At 39.4% G+C, this 24,449-nt stretch overlaps 1 protein-coding gene across 1 annotated transcript in view; it reads left to right on the plus strand.

Moving 5' to 3' along the window:
• The window catches only part of LOC128843372 (connector enhancer of kinase suppressor of ras 2-like), a 530,962-nt gene that overhangs the window by 479,123 nt on the left and 27,390 nt on the right, over positions 1-24,449 (plus strand). The window contains exon 17 of the mRNA XM_054040175.1: positions 3,010-3,081. Coding sequence (XP_053896150.1) covers positions 3,010-3,081 — 72 coding nt within the window. The remainder of the gene's footprint in view (positions 1-3,009; positions 3,082-24,449) is intronic.

A 24,449-nucleotide genomic window follows, 5' to 3' on the forward strand; every position in this document is an offset into this window, starting at 1 on the left:
TCTTTCAGTGAAGTATATGGACAAGTGAAGTGGGCCACTTCTAGCCTGTAAAAGCAGCTAGAAAAAAGGAGCGCCATGTAACCAACCAGCTCTCTGCAGACCACCAGTGCTCCGCAGACAACAGTTTGATAAATGCTGTTGTGGAGCATGATGCTTGCCTTTGACTATGCTGGATGGATCAGGACATTGGCAGAAGAACATTTTTCAAGTTAGGGAGCATATCCAAAATACATCATTTTAATGGGTGCTTTTAGATAAGAATCCATTAACTTTGAAGGACTAAGCCTCCCCATGGTTTTCCACATAATTGATTTTGAAATTAATAATAGGATACAAAGTCATTCATCTCTAGGTTCACTGTCTATGTATTTTCATCAGATACCTGTTTTAAGGACCTGCATGGAAAATAATTTGGGGTTCTCAATCCAATTCTTGGTGGACAGCTGTCCATATAATTGGAACCCATGCGGGCAGTGTCAAAAGATAAGCCAAGGACTGAATACGCAAGAATAATGAACTACAGACCTACTTCACGAGATGATCTCATAGACCAGATCTGAGACATATTTGCAGTGTTGGGTGCAAGAAGCTTGCTTGTTCTGTAGATAAGGGTGTCAGTCTGTAACATTGTCAGTCTTGTTTCTTTCACAGCACCACATTAACTTGAGTTTCTATTAAAATAGAGCTAAGATAACGTTTTAAAAATGAATATATCAGCATGATTCTTTGCCTCTACACACACTTTTTTTTATAGCGGGAGGCACATATTTTAAGGGGAATTTTATGGAGTATCATACAGTATATAGTATTGTTAAGACAAACACTTTTGACATTTATTAACTATCATGAACAAAATGTTACTTCCACAGTTTATTGCATATGAAATCTAAAACAGGATTCACAGAAGTCCTCATCAACTGAATCCAAGATCAGTGCTTGCATGGACTGTTCATAATGATGCCTGAGACTTGTGCACATTGTATTGTTAATAATAAAATTAGATTATTTTTTCTGTTTGCAAATCCCACATGCTTTAAGCACATAATACTGACAGCAAAGTATGTAAACTCAACAAACATATAGATAACTGAAGATAGGGTTAATAAATTATGTAAAGTACAGAGTTTTGTCTCTGTAGTCACATACTCACCTGCAGAATCATCACCTATTCTACCCTCCAAAGTTATTTTGCTAGTGGACAACTCTTCATCTTATCCATTTTACCAGTCAAAACTACAGACTAAGGAATTTCTTTCATTTTTCTGCTAACTAATGCCAGAGCAATTGTAACAGAGGAAGTGACTTTTTTACATGAACAGTGGATATTTACTCTGAAATGACAGCCTTTCAGGAAATGAAAGATTACACATTGTGGGATATTAGCAGTAGCTCTGCAGTGACCTGGGATGAGTTCTTTAGTGAAAGAACAGAAAACTGTTGGCTGAATGCCTTTCCAGGAATTTTATAAGAGAATGATGCTACAATAGATGCAAAGAGATATACACATCTTGAACCACTAGCCAGAGGCTGGTCCCAAAACAGAAGAAATGGTAAATAATCTAGACAGCAAGAAAATTCATCTGTGAAAAAGTTGTATGTGAAAGATAACACATTGACCACACAGCTGATGACAGCTTCAGAAATCAAGTCAGATTCACTCTTGATGTAACTGCATTGACTTCCATGAAGTTACATCAGGGGTTAATTGGGTCCATTGTGACTACAAGAAACAAACAAAAAATTTCAAAGCTAGAAAATTACAAACCCCAAGACCACCCGAGGTTTGGATGGTTTAAGTTTCACTCTTAGAAGCTGTTTCTGAACTCAGGGGTGAGTGGCCCCCACTAATGAGAGCTTCCACATTTTTGTTCACTTGTCAGCAAAGCATATATTTCTTATATCCCCCAGAGTAACAAGATTGCTGCCATCAAGTTCAATTTGAATGAAAAGCCCCTGATTAGAGAGACAAAACAAATGCAGAAGTGAATTGGTAAATTTATCCTGGGTGCTACCGGATCTTTTTTGTAGTGTTGTTGTAACCATGTTGGTCCCAGGATATTAGAGAGACAAGATGGGTGAGGTAATGTCTTTTATTGGACCAACTTATCTTGGTGAAAGAGGCAAGCTTCCAAGGCCTGGTCCACACTAACCCCCCATTTCGAACTAAGGTACGTTAATAACGTAGCTGAATTCGAAGTACCTTAGTTCGTACTTACTGCGGGTCCAGACACGGCAGGCAGGCAGGCTCCCCAGTCGATGTCGCGTACTCCTCTCGCTGAGCTGGAGTACCGGCGTCGACGGCGAGTACTTCCGGGATCGATCTGGGATCGATTTATCGCGTCTTGTCTAGAAGATCGATACCAGAAGATCGATTGCTTACCGCCAGACCCGGGGGTAAGTGTAGACCTACTCCAAGTTTACACAGAGCTTTTCGTCAGGCCTGGGAAATGTACTCAGTGTCACAGCTAAATATAAGGTGGAACTGATTGTTTAGTTCCACACATTGGAAGCGTTAGTAGTAGTAATACATATTGTAGGAGACCATTCAAGGTGAAATGGCCAGTTAATACTTCTGCAGTCATAGGAGGGGAAGGGTGATTAGTGAGTTACAGATTGTTGTAATGAGCCATAAATCCAGTGTCTTTATAAAGTCCATGGTTTTTAGTGCCTATCAAAGTTAAGAATTTAAGCTCCCAGGCTCATCTTTTGAAGGTGTTATTCAGGTTTCCTTTGAGGATGAGGACTTGAGAGGTCAATTAAAGAATGATCACTTTGAAAAGTTTTCATCCATAGATGATAAGGTGTTTTTGTCTTTTATCATTTTTCATTGAACTTATATAGCAAAATGTATGTGTAACTCTATAACATTCTGAAGAACCCAAGAGCAAGTAAGTCTGAGGAGGACTTTTCAACCTCATCATGTAAATTTATCAACAAAGGGCAATAAAGTCATTATAGACAAACTATTTGAAAAGAAAACTACATTTTTCTCCTTTGTTTGTTTTACAGTGCCTTCAAAGCATGCCACCCAAAAATTAAGAGCTTTTACTTTGCAACTGACTGTCTTGAAGAAATGAATAGGTAAGTAATTTCTATTCTTCATAGGACTACCCTAATAATTTTACTGAGATATGTGGAATAGCACAATATAAGGAAAATATAATATATCAGCTCTTCTAGGAACACACATGTCACTGAGGGAACATCATAAAATGCAGATTCACAGTGCTTTCAATATATGCTCCTTACTTTGCAACTGATTTATGTGACTTCATGCCTTTGCCTATAGTGTTATAATGTATGCCTAATTCTTCAGTTTATTCTATATGTGGTGATTGAAACAATACATGTGAAATGGTCTTTGCAATGCCACAGGGCCTGATCCTGTAAATAAGCATGTTAGTAACTCTGCTCCGCTGAGGTGATCTCATTTAAGTTCATGAACCTTCTCACTTGAGTAAAGTTTCTTCTGTGCATAAATTTTGCAGGATTAAGCCTACAAATACTAAGGCCGACATTTGAAGGCCAAATGCTTCCAGTGAGCAAGAGCTATATATCTTAAAACAAACTGCACACTTAGTAACCATACCACTCCATAACTGTGCTGCTATTATCACAATTATAGAAAAGGGCTGGGATTTTCATATTTGAAAATTTCACGTACAGTGTTTAATGTTTTACCTAGTTTTAAAATACATAGGTGCGTATCTGAACTCAGCTGTCAGTTTCATGCATACAACCTGGGGCTACAAATGTGTACCTGAAAACAGAATTTGCTTTGTGCTCTAAAAGCCACACATTTCAGATCACTTGTCAGCAAATGTGATTGCTTCCCCAACAAATGCTATTTTATAATTGTTTTAATGTCACTTTTGTCCTCACTAATCTTTACAATTTAGAACAACATATTTTGATCCAAACTCTCCAAGGTGAGTTTGCCTTATGTGTGTGCAGACCTTGGTGTACACATCCCTGGTGCATACACAACAGCTGGGGGTTGTTCCTGCACATTCTGGTGTGTGTGTGTGTGTAATCTCTGCTTGTTTGCATACAGTAAGGATTCATATGCCAGATTGGATGTGAGCACTTAGACATGCACATCTTTGAAAACTAGGGCCATGTATATTACAGATACTGACTCTTCCATTGAAGTCCATAGACCAGGACTGGGCCAATAATGTATTATACCTTTATCTGCCTGCAAACTATAGATACAATATACCCCAGGTTCTTCTTTGAGTGGCATCTGCATATTCCCACTCATGGGAATGTGCCACCTGATGCAGACTAGACGGTAGAACCTTCTCCATCTTATCCCGTAAATGACATGGTAATGGGATATGACAGCCTGGTACAGTTTATCAGCTTTCTTAGAAATGAGTGGACAAAAAGCTGAATTGGACCAACTAGTTTTTGCAGGCTGTTGTTGGCGGTGGTGTTGTTTTGTTTTTAAATCCAAAATAGGGAAAGAAACTATTTTTCAGGGAGTTCCCAAAATATCAAACACGAGATGAGAAGCTTCCTCCACAGCCTCAAAAGGTAACTTTATTGTTGAAACCACACTAGCTCACACAATTGGAGAGCATCTTCAGAAGGAGAAAACATTGAGGATATGCCCCCATTTTCATTTGGGAACAAATCAGAACAATCTTAAACTGCTGATGTTCCATATGCTCAACTGTTTCCTCATCTTCCTCTGACAAACATCACCTATTACAGTAGCAGCAGACTAACGGATCTGGGGCTACAAAATCCAGAGGCACTGATATGTTCTCATTCTTAGCAACAGGAGCCTCTCTTTATCAGTCATATTGGGGAGATCCCATAAATTTCCTAGTTGGAGGCCAGTATGGCCATGGAGTTCAAGGCTGCCATTCTTGCCAAAACCACCCGTATGGAAACATGCCCATGGGATAAGGAGATCCAAATGATCCATAAACCCTGACCTAGGTAGTTGAAACCTAGGCTGTCTAGGTTGAGCAGATCTGTCCCGATCCTCTTCTGTTTGTAGATCCAATCTTGGATGGGTAACAGAGCTTATAGAAGATAACATTGGAACCAGAAGATGGATAGGTCTGAATTGACAGAAAGATTTGCCTGGTGATCTCATAGGAATCTTAGGTGGAGGCCATGACAACTCTGGAGTAAAGCTCAGAATGTCCTCCAACCTGCACCTTTAATGAGGAGTAGAAGATTGAGAAATAACCACTGTTGGAACCTCTCTCTTCTTTCCACAAAAGATATGACGCTCTGATCCAGAGACTGATTTAACTGCCTGTGATGGACCACTCACAGTCTTTCTCAGATCTGATACTGGTGCCAAAGCTAATAAAACTCCTGGCATCAATCTGATACGTTAGATGTTTTCAGATCTAGGGAAATTCTTGTATCTGCAGGTTCAGGTCCAAGGATGGGGGTGCTTCATGGACCCAATCCTGATGTCTGTCATGGAAAGGAGGAAGATGAATCCAAGTGAGATGGGTCTGATGAATTGCCTGTCTGAGATCAGGCCCTGCTAACAGTGGCTCTTTTATCAGCAGCCTTCTTCTTCAGAACCACAACTGACTGATCCAAAGGCGTAGTCTTATCCTTGCTCAACACCTTTGAAGAAAGTGCTCCAAGCACTTTAGAACCCTTGAGCAGATCTGAAGTTCTGGCCTCTGAGCAGTGTGAACATACATGGAGGCAAATCCAGTGCCAATTCAACATTCTTCCTAGGCACTTTAATTTTTTCAGGTGCTGAAGATAGAACCAACATAGGTCTCTTCCCTTTATGCGCCAATTTCTCAGATCTGGAAAGGTTTAGCTGATGGGGTTCCTGAAGTAAGAGTGCCTGAAGTCTATTGACTTTCTCCTAGCATACTCTAGACATAAATGTAGAATATATTGTACATGTAGATGAATAATGTTCCTCGCTGACACATGCTAGGTACCTTACTTAGTCATCCAGTGCTGGGGAAACTGACAGACAGGAAGCACATCTTTTGAAACCTGCTTACTACTTCTTCAGATCCTCTTCTGAAAGGAACTGAGACAAAACTTATACTAACTTTACCTGTAAACGGCTAACTCTAAGACCAACAACAAATTACCCAGAAGAACTAACAACTATTATGGTAATAAGAGAGAAGCTCCATGTCCATTGGATCCAGTGGTTCACTTCTGTAGTGTACTGTGCTGCAGTTGAAAGGAACTGAGGCAGTAGAGGGCTCTGTGCCTTCTTTTATAGCCTCACCCTCAGAATGCTCATTAAAGGTAGGAGGTGACACGCAGGCACTCTGATAGGCACTGCTTGAAGAAAGCTGTACTGTCTATGTTACACCGATTGGTGCATTTCCGTAAGTATGAATATTCAGAGGCTCATCTCAAAGAACTTCAATTACAAGTTAGTAACCTTCATTTTTATTGTGTGTATGTATGTGCATAATATATAATATGAACATACTTGGGTAGTTGAAGCTTCTCACTTTTTTTTAAATAAGAGTTAATTAAAATAAAACACATTGCATACTGGATAAAATTTGTTTTAATTATCTTGGTATTTATTATTACAGAATATATAGAAAGACATTTTAAAAAGGCAGTGAGAAATGCATTTAAAATAATGCAATAATATTTGAAAACCTCAAGAGTCAGGGATACAGACGGATATCTATACTATATATATTGATATAATTCAGCAACGTTTTTTACACTCATATTTACAGCAGAAGACTTGCACATTGTTAATACGAGAGGTGAGCTCCAGCCTGGTTCCTGGCTCCCACACAAATGAAGGCACTTCCATGCCAAAACCGTCTCTCAGTTCCAAAGTTAAACAAACACATGAAATAAATATAAAAATATAATCCCAGTTAGATAATAGTCTGCAATAGGCAAATACTAACAGCAGAGCTCTTCTACATAGGCCTGCCTGATGTTCTGCTCTCACTGCAAATGTTCAGAGTATAGTGACAGCTTCTGCCATTGTACTTCCATTGTAATGGTCACATTCTTATAAGTAGTGTCTGAAAAAATCTCCTGTTATTAATGAATTTTTAGCAAAGTCATCCAAATGAAATTGTATGTATTTGATTATAATTGTCTATAGAAAGCTCCAGCTAAAAGGTCAAATGGCACTTCTTGTTCAGGAGATTAAAAGAATTTAAGTTAAAGGTATTAATTATGTCTGCTGTTTTGTATATTTGTGATTGTATCCATATGTTAATACCTGTCTGCACGTTGATTTTGAAATGTGGGTTGTCCTATATGGGCTTTAATATTACAATTGATAGATTGAAGCTAGTGAGTGCTGTAAGTTATTGTAGTATGTCCAGGTTATATTAAATACATGTCTTTTGTCTTGGGAGTTTTGAAAGATGTTCCAGCTAAGAGAAGGCTGGTAATTATTTAGTTTTCTGTGCTGATTACTGATGGTACATATTCACTTTAAGTGTAACTGTGTTACAGTGTATGTAGAATGCTAGAGAAGTAGCATTCCTCTGACATATCGGGTAGGTCTACAATTACCTCCGTGTCTGGCGGTAAGCAATCGATCTTCTGGGATCGATCCCGGAAGTCTCGCCGTCGACGCCGGTACTCCAGCTCAGCGAGAGGAGTACGCGGCATCGACGGGGGAGCCTGCCTGCCGCGTCTGGACCCGCGGTAAGTTCGAACTACGGTACTTCGAATTCAGCTACGTTAACGTAGCTGAATTTGCGTACCTTAGTTCGAAATGGGGGGTTAGTGTGTCCATTATGGGCCTAATCCAATCCCATTGAACTCAAGGCGGTGGCTCAGGAACACTTTGAATAGTGGGGGTGCTAAAAGCCAGCCCCCTTACCCCTGGTCCCTTCCCCACCCCGGAGCCATTAGCTGGACCAGGGGGCCAGCAGCTGAGACCTGGGGGCTGGTGGGCTGGGACCTGGGCACTGGGAGACCGGCAGGCCAGGACCCAGCTAAAACCTGAGGGTGTTGGAGCACCCCTGCATCCCTAGTTCCTGCGCTTATGACTCAAGGACAATCTTTCCATTAGCTACAGCGTGCTTGGATCAGGACCTCTGTTGTTTCTCTGAATGTTTCAATTTTCTTACTGTTTTCTTCACAATAAATGTGCTCTTCTTTGTACATACATTTGAGGCATAGAAGTACCTGCTAACATACAGTATGGGAAGAGTGGGATGTTTGGGAATCTCTTGCATAAACAATAGTCATCATTTAAAAGTCATCATTTTGTCAACAGTTATACAATAGGATGTGAGATACCATAATTATTTCTCAGTACAGAAAATAATAGTTGTCTGATATATTACTATATATGGTAACAATAGGTAAAAACTGATCTTTTAATAGAGACCACTGTAGCTCACTATAGGTGGGCTGGTGATACCATGATTACTTTTACTTTATCTTGCTACACAAATTTACAGCACAGTTCATTATCAGTACATCACACACTTGTATGGTTTCTTAAAACTCTACTTGATAATGAAGCAGGTCTCTAGCTCTTTAAGAATGAGTTCCACTAGTGTTAAAATGTGCTTGACACTTCATCTGAGAATGCTTTAAAACACACACACACACACACACTCTTTATAGACAATTCTGCCTATAAATCACGTTGTGGAAGGAGGCGTATTTATTTTCCCTTCCTTTTTTAGTACTAAATTTATATTAAAATAGCAGCTTTGTTTATAAAAGGTCATTTGTGCATGTGGCTTATTCCCACCCTGAAGTTACAATCTGCAGTCTGTTGGTGACATTATTACCATAGCCCCAGTTGTGAGGTCAGAAAAAGAGAATTGTGATTTCAGGTAGAAGGTAAGCAGCTACATAAATGGATAAACTAATAAGGAATAAGGGTGATGTTTCTTGTGCAGATATTCTTATTAATAAAGGAAAAGGCAACAGAACTACAAACATATACATTATATTAACAGAATTCTCTCTAAATTGAATATGACTTAAAGTTTCCCATGAGGCTTTAAAAAGTCTCTAAACAGCTGCACTGTATAAGTTATTAAAATGTCAAGCCTTTCTGTTATTTCAAGATCTTTCCTATCTTCCTAATTCCCAGTATAATTCCAAATTTTGTGGTAGACCAAATGTTTTGTTTTCTTGTTTTGCTGCTGTTTTTGTTGGTATTAACACTAAAATTCTAGTCTCACTTTAACAATCACGCTTAAAAATAGTAATGCTCAAGGAATCTCTGCATGCCATGGTTGAAATTTTATGTCAAAACTTGAATTCACTGTTATTGCTTTTGTAGTTGAAATTTCAGACTCAGCTCCTTCGATAGAAGCAGTGGGATCAGTTTGGGGGAGGAAAATGATAGTACTCTGCTCAAACTCTATCCTCATTCCCTGAATAATGGAAAATTTCAGCTGGAGTTAAGAACAATGAAATAGTTAACAATGTTAACATGTAACTCATCTAACACTTAACTTCTGTGATAGACCCAGACCAGTTGGGAACAGCAGAGTAGCAGAAGGGAGATATACTGGCCACTGGATAAGTAGTTTTCTGTTCCCTGAGTGACCAGAGCAGGGGCTGCTCCAGGCTAATAGACCACCTGACTCCAATTAATCTGCTAAGGGTTAGGTGAGGCAGTTAAGCACCTGACTCTAATTAAGGCCCCTCTGATGCTATAAAAGGGCTCACTTCAGTCAAGCCAGGGGGAGCTAGGGAGCCAGAGGAGAGGAAGTGTGTGTGTGAGAGAGGAACTGGGAGCAAGAGGTGTGCAAGAAGCTGAGAGTGAGTAGGCGTACTGCTGGAGGACTGAGAAGTACAAGCGTTATCAGACATCAGGAGGAAGGTCCGGTGGTGAGGACAAAGAAGGTGTTGGGAGGAGGCCACGGGGAAGTAGCCCAGGGAGTTGTAGGTGTCGTGCAACTGTACCAGGAGGCATTCTAAACAGCTGCAGTCCACACGGCCCTGGGCTTGAACCCGGAGTAGAGGGCGGGCCCGGGTTCCCCCCATACTTCTCAACTCCTGATCAAACACAAGAGGAATTGACCTGGACTATAGCTTCTACCAGAGGGGAAGGTCTCTGGACTATTTCCTGACCCACAGGGTGAATCTGTGAAGCGAGCAAATCTGCCAATAAGCGCCGGACCCACTAAGGTAGAGGAGGAACTTTGTCACACTGCCTTCAGAGTTGATGCACCCCATCTTAGAGTTATTGGATCACATGCTAGCCCAGGCTCTGTCCCCATTATGCCAGTTTGAGAATTCCAACTATGGACAAAAACTGGCTTAGGTGACTCTGCCCCCACCTCACCCTTCACCACAGACTTAGAGGGTATTCTTGAGAGGGCGTGGGGCTGACTAAGGACAGTGCACAGCAAGTACCTATCCCCTTGGCTCTATTCCTTCACCATCAACAAAGGGATTCCGTGAAATATGAGGAAGTATTATCTTACAGAGGTGTCACTACTCACTCCTGCTATACCTGTAGGATTCCATTGAGTTTTCCATGGAGACAGAGAGAACAATCTGACCATATCATTGGAGATTCTCTTATCCAAAACATAAAAATACATCCACTTTAGTCAATGGCATTTAGTTAATTTTACTTCAGGTTCTCACTCCAGATTCAGCATTTATTCACTTGAAAAGCAATTAATTTATTTTTACACGCGGCAATTATTCAATTTCTCTTTAATACCATGTCCTAATTTCCTGAAAGAGTTAAATACTGATCAGTAATGATTGACTTGTTTGCAGCACATACAGTTGTTCTGTTGATGATTAATTGTTCCTGCTGTGTTGCTTGTTGCAGACAGACTTTGATTTGCAAAATTAATGTGCACATGCAGTTTTGTCAGGTCTACATGAGTACTCTTGTGTTCTTAAAAATGAATTAATGAAATTAATTAACTCATCTCTCACTTGGCTTGGTTACTTGGTGGCTTATAAATTGATAAAAGCCTTGTGCCACAGTAATGTTCGAGGGTGCAATCCAGATCAGTGAGGGGGTTTTGTCACTAATAGCCCTGCAGCCCTGGATGCTTCACAATGCTTTGCTGTTGTAGCTCCCAGCCTTGGATGCAGGGCCAGCTCTAACTTTTTTGCCGCCCCAAGCAAAAAAAAAAAGAGCACCGCCCTGCCGTAACACATACCACCGAGCGCTGCGCCGCCCCGCCGAAACACCCCCCTGAGCACTGTGCTGCCGAAACACACACCCCCGAGCGCCGCGCCACCCCGCCGAAACACCCCCTCCCAAGCGCCACGCCACACCGCCGAAACAAAAACAACCCTCCCCCCAAGTGCTGGCCGGCCAAAACAAAAACAACAACAACAAAAAAACCTCGAGCGCCACCCCACCAAACCAAAAAAAAAAAAAAAAAGTGAGCACCACGCTGCCGAAACACTCCCCCCAGCGCCACGCCATGCCGCCGAAATACAAACAACCCACCCCCCCAAGCCGCGCCCGGCCAAAAGAAAAACAACAACAACAAAAACCCCCGAGCACCTCCCGCCATTCCAAGATTGGCTGCCCCTTTCAAGGAGCCGGCCCTGCTTGGATGCTCAGAACTAGTTTACAAGTGTCTGTGTGCTTAGACAGCCCTGGTTCAGCAGCTCTGACCCAAGCAGCCTGTCTACAGCCCCTCTTTGGCTTCCACCAACATTGGTGACAACCAGCAAGGTGACCCCAAAATACTGCCAATCCCAAATTTTTAAAAACCATGTGCTCTATAATGTCCAGCCCTTTCCTGGACAGTTCAAAGACATATGTCCATTTGTTCCTCTAGAGAGACAAACTTATTAACTTAACTTTCATTTAAAAACAGCATTGACTTGGTTTATAGTAAATATAAAATAAATTTATTAACAATAGGACATGGGTTAAGTCAGAGGTTCTCAAACTGTGATTATAATTGTTAGCTAACAGTGCAAACAACATTTGGAAAGATCATTAAGTGGTCTGCCAAGACCCTCAGCAATTTTTAAGTGGTCCGTGGAAAAAAAAGTTTGAGAACCATTGGGTTAAGTGATGCCAAGTAAAAGGGTTACAAGCAAATAAAAGTGAAAATGTGCATCTAAAACCTGATATAGCAAGATAAAGGCTTTGATCAAGATGGCTTCTCACCTATATTCAGTTACCAGAAACTTCAGTCCCCCTCTGGCTGAAGAACCCATCTTTCTCAGCTTGCAAGATCTCTGTTCCCTTGAGTCTGTCTAACGATAGCTGCCAAAGATGGCTTCTGTCTTTGCTTATATCTTCCAAAGTTCAATGACCACATGCTGTTCTTCTATTCCTGAGGGCTTCCCATCCCACTGTATGTAAATTGGATATTGATTCCCCCACGCTTAATATACATAGAAGACAGGTAAGTAGCTATCTCTCTCCTGTCTGGAAGGGAACCTTCTTCTCTCAGTTTGGCCAAAGACTTTAAAACATAATATCATTAAGTATTCATATTTCCTCATATAGTGTTAATACATAATATCATTGTGAACTGTAATCACGTGTGTCATTAGCTTTCAGATATCTCATTCTATATACTTTTATAATACAATAATATGGTATACAATAAGTTGATTAGTTATCACTTGAGATTGAGACCCTCTGTCTTCATAGACGAGTAAACCTTTAAAATTGATTCTTCTAAAGGTTAGCCCTCACAATACAGTTTATTCAAGCTGTGAGGAAGGTGACATGGAGTCTGTGGTGAAGGAAGCTCCATGCTCTTTCTTCCCCCACTTGTGATTGCTGAAATGCAAATTGTTCTGTTTCCTGCCATCACCCACTGCTATCCTGATGGTCCTGTTCACATGTAAATTGAGGGGAACACACATTCCTTTGTTTAGGATAGACATGTTTACCAACTCCCTCTCACATACCTGGTTTACACACACTTGAGTCATAATGCCAGCATATATTCATAACTCTTAATACACCTTGTGTGATGTATGTGTGATGGGTTCCCCTCGGGGTGCTACCTGGAACTGGGGTACCACTGAGCGCCCCCAGACCACCAGCTTGGACTCCCTTTACACTGTACTGCTGTGACCAGCCTGCAAAGCCCTCTCCCAGGCTCCAACCTGCACTTTAACTGCACACATACAGGTAAGGATACACCCAACTGCAGTGCATACAGATTCTCAGCTCTGCATGGGGAGGCACAACTAGAGCATCTCCCAGTTCCTAAGGAACACACCTCCTTTATGGTGGGTAAACACAAAATTATACTGTCTTTCACTGCACAGAGAACTGTACAGCATAAGCTCATGAAATTTACCCCCCTCCCTCAATGTGGAGAGGAAATATACCTCAGCTTTCTGCCCCGAGTTATGGCTTCCACACACACTGGTTTTAGACAAATCACTGAGCATCATGAAAGGTTTCATTTGTAAAAAAGCCTGTCATGGTTGTATCTTCTTTTTAACTCAAAATTTAGTGTATTTATTTAGATGTGCTGTCTTAGTAGCCTGAATGTTAAGTAGCACCTGCAGATATTTATTAGTGCTCAATTTAGCCCTAGTATATTGGAACTGAGATTCTCTTAGGATTGCTAAATGAGCTATTTTCTGTGATATTTCATTATATTCAGGATGTATCCCTGTGACCGGGATCCCAGGGAGCCACGCTGATGTCACTCAATTAGGATGAACTGCAAAGAATGGGCAGACCATCCCCAAAGCTGGTGGATATTCCAATACTTAGATTTACCAAGCCAGCACAAAACAGCTTCTATAATATCTCACTGGTTACCCAGAAGCCAACAACACAGTTCCCTCAAAGCAACCCAGCCTCAGGCCTCCTCCCAGACACCCAGGTCAAATATGATGAAGATTACTGAAAATCTTATTAATCATATAAGAAAGTTCTACCAATCCCAAAGGATCGGACACATTACCTCCTAGATTAATAAATATTCTAAATCTTACCCAAATACACGCTTACAGCCAAATCTTACTAATTAAACTAAAATTTATTTAAAAAGAAAAGAGAAAGAGATCAGTATACAGACAAGAGTACAGTTCTGAGATCAGATTCATAGTAGAGACGGTGAGCTTTGTAGTGGCAAAGAATTCTTACAGAATTAGTCTATAGGTATAGTCCAATGTTCATTTTCAGGGTGATCCAGATTAGGACTGGACATCTCAGTCTTAGGACTTAAGCTTCCCATGCATGAAGCATCAGGCAGATCTGAGATAAAAAGGATCAGGACCCAAGACATTTTTATACAGTTCCAGGTGATCTTTGACAGCTAGGAGTCCTGAGGTGACCAATAGGCAATCATGGAGACTTTGAAGTAGACCTATTTCCTAAGCATCACCGGTAATTAGCTACAAAACTTAACATAAGACAATTGCCCATTTTCCACCATTCTCAGGGGATTTGGTATACATTTCAATGAGAGATGAATACAGTGATATCACTGTGTTTATAGTTCATTTAAATGTTAATATTTCCTTTTGATCTCTGAATTAACAGAATACAGCATAGACAGGGACTGTTTGATTACATTGTTAACCTCTAACAATATATATGTAAACACACAAAACCACAAATATTATCTACTAATATGTTCCTAAAGGTTGAATCTGGGTCAATTAGCCTGCAAGCTTCAAAGCCTTTCTAGCCACGCGTCACATTTTGTATAAGATTTGTTGCAATTATATAACAGTGGTAACAACAATGATTTGCATGGTCATACTCTAATCAGATAAATCTACTCTGTAAAATGAACTTACTGAGTCAAATTCTGCTCTAAGGTATACAAGTATAAACCAGAATAACTCCTTTGGAGTCCATGAAATTACTCTGGATTTAATAGATGGCAATAAATGGACAGTATCTGGTGCACTGTTTGAATGATAACATAGTATATGAAAAACTGAGTAAAAACTGTACCAACGAATGGAACCTGGGTTGAAATCCATCTTAAAATTCAACCTATAATTTCTACCCCATCCTCTGGATATTTCTCCTAACCAACCAATTTCATCTCCATCTTTTGTGGATTGGATATTAGCTACCTGCCTCTCATCCCATTCCCAGACACTGGGAAAGTAGAGAGACATTGGCTCTGAGTATTATTAGCATATTGGTAGCACTACAGCCCAAGCCTTTTAGTGACCTGTAGAGGATGGGAGAGCCTAGAGCCAGATGAGCCACTGCCCCAAACTGGATTTCATAATAGTTCTGCCATTGATGCTAGCATTCATCACCCACTAGTCCAATTTTTATTCAAGCATATTTGTGTTTTCTCCTACACCACTGCTTATGCATGGAAGATTCCTGTAAAAATCCATAATACTACAACATTATCTTCCTTCATACGCACTTCTTTCTTAGCTGTATTAGTATTAGGCTAGTGAGTCTGACACTGGAAGGCTACATGATCACACACAATGGAGCAGATCTAACATTGTATCCAGTAAAGGGGAAGTGGTACATATATACAGAAGCTAATACTTGGCACTAAAATGAGGCACAGAGAGTTTAGTTGAGGTCCAAATTAACATACAAGTCAATAGAAAATCTGGGAATAGAACCAAGGATTCCTGAGTCCCAAGACCCTTTCTAGCTGATTTCACTGATTGTACTTCTAGTAGTATAAACACATATTAGTATTACAGATATGTTCTATTAAATTGATATGAAGCAAATATTGGAAAACACAAGCCTAAATTTAGTTTAATGTTCTCATCTGAGTTACTATAAACACTAACTACCAAGTATCTGTAATCAGAAAATATATTATGGTCTATGAGATTTTTTTCATTTAACGATATATCGTTGAGTGATTTCATTGGACATAGTGAAAAGAACAGGTTATTATATTGTACTGATTAAGACCACAATCCTGAAAATATTTATGAACAAAAATGACTATACATGTGAGTGGTCCCATTGAGCTCATTTTCACTATTTGCATGAACAAAATTACATGTGTTTAAAGTATTAGGCCCTAAAATTGAAATCCTAGTCTCTCCAAAGAAAAACAGACTGGCAAATGAGGGGTGAAAGCCATAAGGAAAAGATATCTTTCACAATTCTAGGCTGAAAAATAATCAAATTGCATATTTGCAGACAACTAAATCATGAAGTTTTAAATGTTTATTTTCCTTTGTTGCATTTATTATATTATTGGTGTGTGTTACACTTTTCCTGGGGTTTACCCTTTTTATTGGTTTGGGTTTCTTAATTTGAAATGAAAATAAATTCCAAGGCTGAATAGTTTTGAGCCCAGCCTATGGTACTATATTGTGCCATAAATTTTTAAACAGAACTCCCTATGATTTCAAGGCTCACTGAGTTAACAGGAAACACATTCTGATTACTATATTGTTTTTATTAAATATGCAAATGTTAAATGAAATGGAAGGGAAAACTCGTCCACAAAAACGGAAGGGAAAACTCCTCAGTGAAAATGCTGAATTGTAAGTTGTTTAAAAAATATGCAAACCTTTATGGCCTTTCCTTCTCCACTCCGTTATATCATCTCTCCTACGTTTTCCCCATTTCCTATTCCCATCCATATAGATTGGCAACAATCTTCTCTCCACAATAACTTTAGTATATTCTGGTTAATATTTATTTTGTTTCAAAACTAAGTTGAAAGAGGAGGGAAAACAGACTCCCAGTACACAAATATTTAATGTTTTGGAACAAGGTCCCTGCCTAGCTTGTAGAGAGGAAAGAAGGATTGTGTGTGGAAGTAGAAGGATGACAAGAAAGGTCCTATCCTGCTTCCATATGAGAGCTGAGCTGCATACAAAACTTGAACTGGTTTAACTAAAATAGTTTTTTTAATCGATTTAATTAAATCACCACATATCCTGTTACTGAATTAAGCTGCATTGATTTTAATCAGTTTACAAATGGCTTCAGTGTGTCATAACTGGGTTTGCACCAGTTTTATGTGTAAACAAAACTCCCATTGACATCACAAGAAGTGTGATTAGGCAGGGAGAAGGGAAGTGAATAAGTCTGAGTTTTTGAACATTGTTTTATAAACCTTTTTCTTTTTCATGCAAATGTTGAAGTCTTTGCTGCTTCAGCTGAAGGAAGTGAGAAGCTGAGGTAGCATCTTTGTTACTGGCAAACAGTTTTAAAGAACTGAATACAGGAAACAAAGCTGAGCAATTATAATAGAAAAGAGAAATGTGTATATTCAGAATATAGTTACTGAGTAGTAACCATAGAATTATTTTGGGATCCAGTCATAGTAAACTGCATAGATATTGAAGAATTAACTGAAAATAAAACAAAGTGATTAGATAAATAACACCTAGAATGAATGAGAGGGCAGAAAATTGCATAAATAAGGGGAAAATATAGCTATGTTTCTGTAACTAAACAGTATCTCTGCATTTTGAGTGCCTGAAAGAGTTCCATGTCAGTATAATGAAAAAAAACATATGGACGAATTTTGTGAAAGGGACTATGTCAGGTAGCTTAAACCCAAAATTTTGGTGCTTTGGTGAAATAAAATAAAATGGGGTAACAGAAATATTTAATCAGGTGAAGGGTGGTGGTGTTTGTTTTTACTTGCACTGAATACTATTGTTTTTTTTAAATTAAGTATTTCCCCCTATTGTGGTAATGAAAATCAGAATAGAACTGGTCAATCTAATCAAAATGAAATACAAAACCATACAGAATAAACGATGAAATTCTTTTTTCATTTTTAAAGCTACTGTTATTTAATTGTCCAAGTTGTTATTTAGGAGTACAGATAAGGACTTTTAAAAATATTTAAAAAATTATCTTAACAAATTCCTTTTAAGGAACAGCTTATGTTTCTTAGAGTCCTGCCCCAAAGGGCAGTGACTATTCTTTCTTGGATGTCTTGAAAGTGCACAGAACATTGTGAGTTCTACCAAAACAAATATATAAATAATAATAATTAATGAGTTCCCAGTTGATTTAGTGCCGTGTGACTGTTTTCAGATTTTTAAAACCACAATTTGTTATAAAATTATTTTTAGTGTATTTTCTGTGGCACACTTGTGATTTTTGTGCAATATGAAGATGTTTTTCTGCTTTCAAAGCAGTGATTTCCCCTATAGAAATAATGGGCTTAATAGTACCAGCAGGGCAAGGAAAACAGGCTTCTGACTAAAACAACATAACTGTGCCTTCATTTGATAGGGTGACGTTTAAAAAAGATTCCCATTTAATGCATAAAATAGATGCACACACAAAGAGACCATGAATTGTTATGGTTCACTTGTCATCTGTTAAGCTGTCTAGGGCTTATTCATCTGTTGCTGGCCTGACAAATTTAAGTAGACACTGCATGAAACAAGATCAACAGACTCATGTCAAATTATCAAATCAGAGAGAATACTTAGTTTTATCCCATGAGTGATTTTACTTATCAAAATCCAGCAACTGTGACAGACACAATAGCAGAAATGCTGCATACTAAGAGTTGATGTATTTGGATAGATGAGCTCATTAATGCGAGTCTGTTTACCCTTTTATTTCTGAGTGGAAAGTCAGTTATGATTTTTTTTTCCTTCAAGGAAAACAAAGGACTGAATGTTTGTAAGACATGTGTCCAGTTTAGCCTTACATATTACATGAATGCTAATTCAACCAAATGTATATATGACCTATGCTACCTTAGAAAATGGTCAAAATAATAGTTGCCCAATTTCCTGACATGCATTTGTTGAATATACATTTTAATCTCACGTAGAAAAAAGAAATTTTTAGTGAAAAGCCAGCAGACATAATACACAAGCAATTATTTTAAAGTGCTACTATATCATATAGATCAGTGGTTCTCAAGCTTGGGCTGCCGCTTGTTCAGGGAAAGCCCCTCAGCCCACGCCACTTCCCGCAGCCCCTATTGGCCTGGAACGGTGAACCGCAGTCAGTGGGAGCCGCGATCGGCCGAACCTGCTGACGCGGCAGGTAAACAAACCCAGGGCCACCCAGAGGATTCAGGGGGCCTGGGGCAAAGCAATTTTGGGGGCCTCCTCCTTAAAAAAAAGTTGCAATATTATAGAATACTATATTCTCGTGGGGGCTCCTGCGGGGCCCGGGGCCTGGGGCAAATTGCCTCACTTGCTCCCCCTCTGGTCGGCCCTGAACAAACCATCCCAGCCCGTCAGGGGCTTTCCCTGAACAAGCAGTGGCCCAAGTTGGAGAACCACTGATATAGATCATTGTGGTTAACATCATATTGTACTTAAGTACCTTGCTGTAGTGCAAGGATGCAAAATAAAGTTTAGTCAAAGTGACAATATAAATTGTACAGAATAAATTACAACTATTAAATAAATGACTTAAGGGAATCCTTATGATACTAAAGATGTATTTATTTGGTTTTACTTATGTTTATTTTTTTCCATTCTGACTTTCTGTGAATTTTTTATAAACTCCTCAAAGCAGGGTAGGCACTTCACAAACAAATAAAATGGACATATTCTCTGCTCTAAAGAGCTAGTTTGCAATGCAAATATGAGATAAGCCACACAAGTGAGTTGCAATCAGTGTAGGGGAAATTGGGGAACAAAACACATGGGTTGAGAATATACAGATATGTGATTACTTAGCATGTCTTGGCATCCTATGATATGTATCTATATGTATATAGGTACTTTTACAAATTATATTAATTTTTAGATGTGAATGTTTTGGGGAGAAAGAATTATGGTGCTATGAGTGAGGGAGTAAGGGGAATGTGTGAAAATAGGAGATAGCAGATGGAAATGCAGGGGGTGTGAGGAGGAAGAGAAGGGCGTGGAGGGTCAGAGTAGATGGAGATGTAAAGGTCAGGAGGATGAAGCTAGGAGGCATGATGATGTAGAGGTATTTAAGGCTAGTGAGTTTATCCTTAGATTACATACCCCAAAATTTGATAGACTATTTAGTGACTGAAATTTTATTTAAAGGCTTCCATTCTGAATAATTAGCATTCTAACAGCAAGAAGCAATTAAAGGAGGAAGGGAGTATTCCTTGAATTTAGATCTTTCTCGAATTTATGTCCACTAATTACTTTATTTAGCTGAGTTAAACTGTTTCTTCTATATCTCTACTATCCAGTGTTTAATGTAAGTACATCCAAAATTGGGAAAAATATAAAATATCATTAATTAAAATTTTCTTTGGTCAAAAAATTGCTTGAAGCAGAGACTAGATGTTGTAATTGTTAGTACTTTTAGCTTTTCAAGACCCAAGTGTCAACTCTGGAAGCAATACAAGTGTGCAGATTAGGACTGATGGGCAATGACAGAACAGTCTTTAGGAGTTAGATGGACTGACTCAAGTTCACTCAAATGTAAAACTTCTTGGATACTCTAAACCATGCAGTTTTGAGTCTACATGACCTCTCCTCTGTCAAGACTCTGTCCCACCAATTTATAAATCAAGATTGGATGTCATTCTAAAAGATATGCTCTAGAGCAATCAGAAGTTATGAATTAGAGCAATAATTAGTGGGTGATACTCTAGATTTGCAGTATGCAGAAGGTCAGAGTAGGTGAGTGTATTTGTCTCCTTAAAAATCTATGAATCTGTGTGCAGATGTTTATTGACTCAAGCCTTAAAGCCTTGTCTATACAGACTTTTTTTTTTAAATTCCCACAGTTAAATTCCACCAGAGATAGCAATTTGAGAAGCCCTGGTGTAGGCTGAAACCTGCAGCCACCACTGTAGTAAGCACTGTGTCAATTAAACGTGCTATGAACTGATCCACTGTTAGCAATGGCAGAGAACACTTAAAAAATATCTCTAGTGTAGACAAGAGTATACAGAATCACCTCATGTTTTACACCTGAAGTCAGCAATTGCTTCAGAAGTGTTAGTAACCATTGTTAAACAGTCTGTTCTGTTAATAAATTCTAAATTATAGCTGCCTTTAAATTATAGTGAGATAAATTCATACTTAACAGCTAAAAATATCTTTAAACTTTAAACTTTGGTTTTCTCCTGATTTTATTACAAACTATGGTAAATATGGAATGTAATGGAAACAAATTTTCTTAGTTTATTGATGTATCCATAGAAATTGATATTTTGTGATTTAACTGTAGATTTTTATTTGAGAGTTCTTGACTCTTGTATTTACTGTAGGGATTTAAGATGAGATTGCAGATTAAAACAATTCCTTCTTAGGGAAACAAGAAACGTGAGCTTTGGCCAGGTAAAGGCTAATTAAATGCTTACTTCATTTGTTTAAATAAAAAAGCTTTTATTTATTTTTATTGGATTTGACAAGTTTTCAGTAAAGCATAGTAGGACTTGTGAAAATGCTTACCTCATTTTGATAGTAGTCTAACATTTTCCCTTTCTTACAACTAAATACTCCACAAATGAATTTAAACTTGTCCTCTGGTTCAGCTTATAGCATTGCATCATACACAAACATGGAGATTTTTGGGAAACTGCTCCTCAGTTCAGTGATTGAAGGTATCCAGAGATGATTCACTCTCCAAGGGCAAGTATATGGATTATTGTCACAACTAGCTGCACTTCTGACCACTCCTGGACTCTTTAATTCACTCTCAGATCTCTATCCACCACCAATCTTTGGGTGAAATCACACAATTCTCCCACTCTCAGACAAGGCTTTGGCTGCTGTGCTCTGGTACTAATCATGACTAGTTCAGCAGAAAGAAGAACAGGAGTACTTGTGGCACCTTAGAGACTAACAAATTTATTAGAGCATAAGCTTTCGTGGACTACAGCAGGTCTAACTTAGGTTCAGACCCTGCAGCTGTTCCCTCCATGAGCTATGATAGTGGAATCCAGTAACCAAACAGCCTTCTTAAAGCAAAATGTTATTTATTTAGAACCAAGAGAAAACAAATATAAGAGAAAACAAATCACCAGTATGTGTGCATGCCTGGCTTTCCCTAAGGCTTACTGTTCCCTGGATCTGGAGGGGGGAAGTTCCAACTTCTTAAGATTCCCGCCACAGATTCTCTGTGTGTGCCTGTCTTCTTGGACAGCTCCTGACAATTGATCCCTTCCCCTTTCCCTGCAGAGAAGGGCTTTTTAACTGTTTAGTGTTCCATTGGTCTCTGGGCTCCCAGCTTGGCAAAACAGGGCATATATCTTCATTGGAGACAGGATATACAATCGTCATAATTTTGTTTGTTTTGGGAAAAGATTTTATGTATTTCTATCTTGGGTAATTTACAATGAAACATTGCAATTATATTGGTCTTGACACACATAGGTACATATCTTAATACAGAATTACCAATATTAAGTAACATATTGGTAATGATATAACAATATATAGTCAATATACATTTTCCTTTTTTCCAAAAATTATTTAAACACAGCCTATATATGTGTGTGTGTATGTGTGTGTGTGTGTGTGTGTGTGTGTGTATAAGCAACTCATGTTAAGGTAAGGGGATTGGAGAGGGGGGAAGAAAGGAGGGGAAGCTGAGTGTTTTCCTAGGGCAGGGGGAAAGGAGGAGGCAGGAAGAGTCTCAGGAAAATAGATAGAAAGCAAAGCTAAAGCAGGAGGGGAGATGATGTAATTCAATTATTATCCTCTGTGTGTATCTGTCATAGTCAGGCTGCCCCAGCATATCACTTTGCAATCAGGCATGATGCTGCTTGATGAAGCCTGCCTCAGTTTCCCTTCACTCCAAGTATAAACAAGTCCAAGCAGGCTTTAGAAATTAAATAGGACCCTCTTTGGAGGGTCTCATTTATTTAACAGACAGTCCACCACAAAGCTTAAACAAAACCTTCATCCCAGCTTCCTAGCTGAGACCAAATCAGTCCCAGTCCATCTACTCCACTACTCATCTCATCCAGGCTCTTCACCTGGGGTTCACTCAGCTCAGGTCACCAACTCTGGAGTCAGGTCTCCTGCTGCTACTGGACTAAAGTCTTCGTCCAGAGTCTGGGGTTTATGGAGGTCTGTCAAGAGTAGCTCTTCCCAAGGACAGCTCTTCCCCAGGAGACCTCATACTTCTGGCAGGCCAGACTTCTGGCTATTGCTTGGGGACTCCAACTGCAGCTCTCTCTGTAGAATTCTCCCATTTCTAGGAGCATCCCTTCTAGGCTCCCAGAGAGCTCTCTGTCTCTAGGAGCATACCTTCGACTTAGCTCCCCTCCTCAGGAGTTTCCTCTCTCCTCAGGAGTGCCATCTCTAACTGAACCTGGGTGACCTTTATTAGACCCAGTGTACATTTACTAATTAACCCTTAATTGGCCACGTGGGCAGTACTTCCCCTATGTGGGTCTTCAGAAGGCAGACATGACAGACTGATGACCTGAACACAGACTGTATGTCTCAGAGTGGCATAGATATAAATTCTCAGTAGCATAGAAAAGTGTGTGCCCTGCATGGTACAAGGTGTATGTTGTACTCTGTCTATCCTGTGGGATGAAAAGCGAATCAAAGAGAACAATAAAACCCAACTAGCTTTTGTGGAGGAAGAGGTAAGGTAACGATCTTCTCTTCATGTGCCCGTATATCTATGCCTGTATCTGTAATTTTCACTCCATGCATCTGAAGAAGTGGAGGGTTTTAGCCATGAAAGCTTATGCCCAAATAAATCTGTTAGTCTTTAAGGTGCCACCAGACTCCTCATTGTTTAGGTGAAAGTCTGTGATTCAGAGAACTGATATTCAGACAGACACATGTATGTTTGACATATGCAGACATGTCAAAACACTTCTCTTCTTCCTGTGATCACATAGAATTCTGGGCCTAGTGGAGAAGCAGCCATATTAAGCAAGTGGAATAAACTATCTCCTGGTTTTTCATTGTAGCTGTTTGACAGGTATGACATAGATAATTTCATTGCCATGCAACCAGCTATCCCCGAGAGATTTGAATTCTGACATATAGTCCCTCTGTATTTTTAAGACTTGCCATTTGTCTATAAAATGTGCCATGAAGAGAGTTTGAAAACAAGACCCCAAACTTCCAAACTTCCAGAAAAGTTCAAACTTCAGTAAGGAGGAGAGCCAACACAGCTGTCAAAATCAAAAGATAAAAATGACAATGAGATCATTATATCCTGACTTTATTCTGAATCCGATTATTTTTATGTTTGTTGTTTAGAAGAGAAGGGACTGATTTTACATTCACAACTGAGTTGTGTCAGAAACACAAAGAAAGTAATGAAAGAGACTTAGCGTGGAGCAGAACTCCAAAGGGAATACATTTTTGGAACAGTGTTTCCCACACAGAGAAGCAAGAATGCATATACTTCCTCCTACTTTACCGCCTTCCCCTATGACCTGTATCACAACAGTAACATAAATAATAATTATAGGAGATATCCTATCTCCTAGAACTGGAAGGGACCTTGAAAGGTCATCAAGTCCAGCCCCCTGCCGTCACTAGCAGGACCAAGTACTGATTTTGCCCCAGATCCCTGAGTGGCCCCCTCAAGGATTAAACTCACAACCCTGGGTTTAGCAGGTCAATGCTCAAACCACTGAGCTATCCCTCTCCCCCTTAACATTGTAATACAAGGATGACTCCAACAGCTCACCATATAGTCCTGCCCCTTTCTTCCTCCA

This window comes from Malaclemys terrapin, chromosome 9 (assembly GCF_027887155.1).
Source record: "Malaclemys terrapin pileata isolate rMalTer1 chromosome 9, rMalTer1.hap1, whole genome shotgun sequence".
Taxonomy (NCBI): domain Eukaryota; kingdom Metazoa; phylum Chordata; order Testudines; family Emydidae; genus Malaclemys; species Malaclemys terrapin.